Raw genomic sequence first — 5,533 nt, 5'->3', positions numbered from 1 at the left:
GTTTGCCTGTCTTAGGTATTTCATGTGCGTGATAACAAGTGTTTGGGTTTTGCATCTGGCCTATTTCACTCAGTGTCTTATTTCCAAGATGCACCCACATTGCAGCTGGGTCAGAGTGGGATTTCTTTACTATGGTTGAGTAATACTCCATCATGTATATAAACCATGTTTTGTTTGTTCGTAATTACCGTGGAGTTGAACCCAGACTAAACCCCCTGCCATCTCTAGTTGCTTCTGACTCCTAACAACCCCACTGGATGGAGTAGAATGGGTCTGTAGGGTTTCCAGGGCAGTAAACCTTCACAGAAGCCAACTCTTCTCAGGCCATCCTCCTCCTGTGCAGTGGCTGCTGGATTCGACCTGCTGGCTCTATAACCAGCACCTTAGCCTTTCGGTGCCACCAGGGCTCCTTGAAGTCACGTGGAAACTATTTCATGAATGCCAGTGCAACCACAGCTCCACGAGGAGGGGGTACCTTACCCGGTCCGGGGGACTGTGGTTTGACCCCTGTGTGGACACGCTGTCAGCCACACACAGCGTGAGCAGCTCCTGTTCTGAGGACAGAGCCCAGGTTTAAAGACCCTGGACATGGCCCCTGAGCACAGGCCAGCAGACAGCTTCATCTGCTCCTCTAGGCCCACTGGGTGGTTCTGACCCCCGCGCTTCTCCTGGACTCTCTTACTGTGGAGCGCACACCTCGGCCTGCCCTGCCCTACTCTAGGTTTTGTAAAACTCAGCTCCGCCATCGATTCTTTTCTGAATGTGTGTGTGTGTGTGTGTGTGTGTGTGTGTGTGTGTGTGTGTCCGTCCGTCCGTCCCTCCCTGTGTCATGTCGGGTTCCCGCTGCATCTGATGTGTCCCATCACATTTTGGGCTGACCACAGAAAATCTCAGAGAATTTGCACGCAGGTGAGCACCTGGCAGGACTCGGTGGTTGCTTTTGAAGTGAGTGAATGACTATGTTGGCTTTTATTTAGAGAAGAGATTAGTAATGACATGCTCTCAACTGCATCAACAACTCTTCAGGGCTGAAAGAGGGAGTTCCTGTAGCCTGGTGGTAAGGAGCTGCGCTGCCGACCCAGAGAGGCATAGGGTTCAAATCCTCCAGCTGCTCCTTGGGAGAATGATGGGCAGTCTCCTGAGTGTTTGCTCCTCAGAAAACCTCCTGGAGGGTCGGCTCTATCTGTTCCGTCTCACTGGCAAATAATAACAGCAGCAGTGTCATAAATACAGACTCTAAACATCCCTTCCTAATACTCGCAGATGAGCTCTGGGTGAGGGGTGTGTGCGCGCGCGCACGTGTGTTTGTGAGAGAAAAAGAGACAGAGATAGATCTCGGCAGACGCCTCCTGAGTGATTTACAGCCTCCAAAACCCTTTTGCGGGTCCACTGTGAGGTGAGACAGCCTGGACAGCAGTGAGGAGGAGGAGACGGTATTTTCTCGACTGATGCTGCTGGTGTTGCCGTGCTCATTCCTGTAACCCAGACCTCGTCCTCACTTGATCCTCCCAGCCCTGACACGCAGTGAAGCTTCAGATAACCCGGACGCTCCGGGAAGCTTCCTTGCCTCTCAGCTGTCTGAAACTGACATCCAGCCCTGCTGCAGTCAGCACTGTGGATTTTCCTAGCACAAGATTTCACCAGTGACCTGAATAACCACTAACAGTACTCTTTGTTTGCTTATTTTCTGGTTTAGTGGGGTTTGGGGGTGGTGTTTTCTTGAGTTTTCTCTTAATCTAACCATTTCTGTTTCTTATAAAAAGCAAACCTGCCAGCATGCCTTATGCCTGCTTTCCCTTCGTTTTCCTCAGAGCCCTGGAAACGAACAGATACAACCACATCACAGCTACTTACTTCTTGCTCGCTGAAAGGATCCTGAGGGAAAAGCAAGAGAAAGAAATACAGACGCGGTCGGCCAGCCCGAGCAACATCAAGGCCCAGTTTAGGTGAGAAAAAAAACCTTCACTGATTTTAGTAAATTAACGTTTTGAAATAGCTGGTTTATGTATTTTTTTTAAATACTTCCTAACTCTGGGGTGAGAGTTGGGTGATTGTGGCCTATTGGGGGATCCTCACATGTGGGTTCTTGTCGTCTAGGAGGGCGTTGGCTCCTTTGTCACCAGGTGTCACCTTGTTCCCTCAGGTTTGGTGGGAGGAGTCGGGGCAGCTGGTGGGGGAAGCACTGCCCAGCGTCAGAGCCGAGTGTGCCAACTGTTCTTATTAAGGCTCTTCAGTATTTCATCTCAGGATGCGGCTCGGTTACTTAAAGTAATCACACCTTGACTGTTCTGAGGATGCCCATTCAGCAGTGTGGGTCAGAATTGACCAGGCAGAGGGAAGGTGCCCTAGCGGGCAGGCACTACACTGTGAGGGGGTGACGTCGGAAGTTAGCGAGCTCCGTGAGGGCCTTCCTCGTAGAGCCACGTGACAGTGTGGAGTCCGGGAGAAAGACATAAGCATTTAGATCCCTTTCTAATCTGAACTCTGGGGACAGTCTTTGGGAATTGTCTGCAGATGGCAGAGAATCTTCTAGACTGCCCAGGGGAACTGGGGGTGCACGGCTGGAACACCCTGGGCAGGGTTAGGACAGCTGGTAGATGGCACCAGGTAGTTCTGGAATGAAGATTACAACACTGAAGCCCTGCCTTAGGCTGGCTGTGTGAGATGTGCTCACACGCTGGCAGCAGTCACACTTAGAGCCACTTCAGGGGGCTTTGCTGCTTCGCTTCAACACGGGATGTTTAAAAGCAGGTTTATTCCAGTGCCAGGCATTCTCAGGGGACTTGCATGGAATAACTATAGTGGTTACTCTCCATGCAGTGATTGAAGGTAGATTTTTGTTCTTCATTTATTATGAGAAGTGTGTGATGTCCTGGTTTTCTGGGGTTGCACGCCCTTGGGAGCTCCATGGGTCCCCCCAGTGCAGGATGAAAACCACACGTGGTTGGGCTGCAGTTATAGGACCTTGTAACATTCTCAGGAGCTGATCTCAGTACAAGCTTGCGCCCAGCATCCTCTGAGAGAGACCATTGAGTCAGCAACCACAGTGCAGTCAGACAGCATTGTCCTCAAGCCTGTGTGATTTCTGGTTTCTGACCCTCTCTGTCTCTTAACAGCACCTGCATCACTGAGTCACTGTGGTGAACTGAGCTGCACCTGCTTAGTCTCTCTCGGCCTGGCTGGGGCTGCAGGGCAGTGTGAGGGCCTTTGGACTTGGGGTCCTTGTTAGTGATCTCTGCTGCGCTAAGCCCTGGCTTTTTCACAGAGTTGGGGTTGTGGGGGTGACTGACTGTATCCCATGTGGGGGACTTGGACTTGCTCATTTGTCAAGCTCTGATGACTGGGTCTCGGTGATAAGAACCATCTCTTGAGGGCGGTCTGTCACACGGCGGCTGCACAGATGCAGGGTTCCTGGGTCTTGCTCTGGGAGTGGGTGTGAGTTTGAGGTTGTCATTTAAGAAGGGGAGGGTGATAAGAGCCTGCCTCGCAGCTCTGCAGTGCCACAGACATGAAGACACGCCTCCTTCCCAGGATTTCCTGTCTGCCGGTGGCCTTTGGGGAGCACGTGTGCACCTGTCAGGAGCGAGTCTGCCGAGTGACGTTCCCCGGGAGCCTCAGGCTCATGGGGTGGAATGTGTGGGTTTGTGGCTGACTTGTTGAGAGACACTTCTTGATTTCTGAAAAGCTGTTAGCAAGCAGTGATTCTTGTAAAGGTCTCACTGCTTCCTGGAGAGAGAGGACGAAGCTCTGAGTTCAGAGGAAGGTGTCCAAATACAGGCTCTTGGGGCTTTTAAAGTTGCCGATTGAACTGGATTTGACTGTGAGCCTGGCGGAATTGACGTGAACGTGGCAGCTGTCATGTCTCGGGCATCAGAGCAGCGCTGTGTGTGCTCACCCTCCGGGTTGACCGTGAGAGGACGGGGCAGGATTCCAGTGCGCACGGCGGCGGCTCCTGGACTCAAACGGGGCCAGAGCCAGAGACCAGCATTGCCCCTACGCGGGGTGACACGTATTTACAAACAAAACAAACCTTCTTTAGCTACCAAGCTATGTTCTTATCACTTAATGTGATTCCAGATTCAGAGGTAGAGTCAGTTTAAACGACAGTGATGTTTGCTTTTGTGGTGGGCTTCTTAAACATACTTGTTAATGCTTAGCTTCATAAATATACTTTTACAGTTTGGGAAGGAGAGCTTTCTGTCCACCAGCGCACACTGACCTTTCTCCATCTAGAATGTTTACATCTATTAAAATGGTCCCATTCAGGGAGCTCTGGTGGCCTAGTGGTAAGATGTTGTACTGCAGTCCTGAAGGCATGTGGTTCAAATCCACCAGATGCTCTGGTGGAGAAGGAGGGGCAATCTCCTTCTGTGCCTGTCATATCTGATTCGACAAGAAATAAAAAAAAAATTTTTTTAAGTTCCCATTTGTTTTTGACACGCTTACACTATCTTGTACAAATGAGAAAAAAAAACACGTTTCTGGTGAATTTCAGCAGCAGCACAATCTGAGGTGTGACCTGACCCCAAGGACAGAATGCCGGTGAGTGCTGACTTTATGAAACATTCTTGGTAGTGAGGCTTCCAGCTGGACCGTGGGGCGTTCTCGTCCCCCAGGACGGCGCTGGCGGATCAGCATTTGTCCAGGAAGCCAGGGCCACACTGTGTCCCGGCCACCGCTGGCCCTCTGTCCCCACTTGCCCCTGCTCCCACGATGCCGGCTGGGTTGGCCTCTTGGAGAGTCTGTGGATTTTGCCCTTGGAGCTTTCGGGAATCGCCTGCTGAGCTTCTGCAGTGTTGACGTGGCTTTTTCTCTTTCTGATCTGTTCCACAGGCAGTCATGGCCGACCAAGATCGACGTGCCCCAGGACCTGGAGGATGACCTCACGGCCACCCCTCTGTCCCACGCCACCGTCCCTCAGTCTCCCGCCCGGGCCGCGGACAGTGTCCTCAACGGGCACCGGAGCAAAGGCCTGTGCGACCCGGCCAAGAAGGAGGAGCTGCCGGAGCTGGGCGGCCCGGCGCTGACCGCGGTGCCCGCCACCGGCCTCAAGCCCACGGGCAGCGGGCGCAAGTGCCTGTTCCGGGTGGAGGAGGACGAGGAGGAGGACGAGGAGGACAGGAAGCCCATGTCGCTGTCCACCCAGGTGGTCCTGCGCCGCAAGCCCTCCGTCACCAACCGGCTGACCTCCCGCAAGAGCGCGCCGGTCCTCAACCAGATCTTCGAGGAGGGCGAGTCGGACGACGAGTTTGACATGGATGAGAACCTGCCGCCCAAGCTGAGCCGCCTCAAGATGAACATCGCGTCCCCGGGCACCGTGCACAAGCGCTACCACCGGCGGAAGAGCCAGGGCCGCGGCTCCAGCTGCAGCAGCTCCGAGACCAGCGACGACGACTCCGAGAGCCGCCGGCGCCTCGACAAGGACGGCGGCTTCTCCTACTCGTGGCACCGGCGGGACAGCAGCGAGGGCCCTCCGGGCAGCGAGGGTGACGGCGGCGGCGGCCAGGGCAAGCCGAGCCCCGGCGGTGGCGGC

At 53.8% G+C, this 5,533-nt stretch overlaps 1 protein-coding gene across 1 annotated transcript in view; it reads left to right on the top strand.

The window, feature by feature from the left end:
- Positions 1–5,533, top strand: part of SNRK (SNF related kinase) — a 43,152-nt gene that overhangs the window by 37,062 nt on the left and 557 nt on the right. Inside the window, exons 5-6 of the mRNA XM_006893057.1 lie at positions 1,812–1,946; positions 4,834–5,525. Of these exons, the coding sequence (XP_006893119.1) occupies positions 1,812–1,946; positions 4,834–5,525 (827 nt within the window). The remainder of the gene's footprint in view (positions 1–1,811; positions 1,947–4,833; positions 5,526–5,533) is intronic.

Source organism: Elephantulus edwardii, unplaced genomic scaffold (genome assembly GCF_000299155.1).
Source record: "Elephantulus edwardii isolate Elephantulus edwardi_28Jun2011 unplaced genomic scaffold, EleEdw1.0 scaffold00121, whole genome shotgun sequence".
NCBI classification, from domain to species: domain Eukaryota; kingdom Metazoa; phylum Chordata; class Mammalia; order Macroscelidea; family Macroscelididae; genus Elephantulus; species Elephantulus edwardii.
This window is presented reverse-complemented; position numbering and strand designations above follow the sequence as displayed.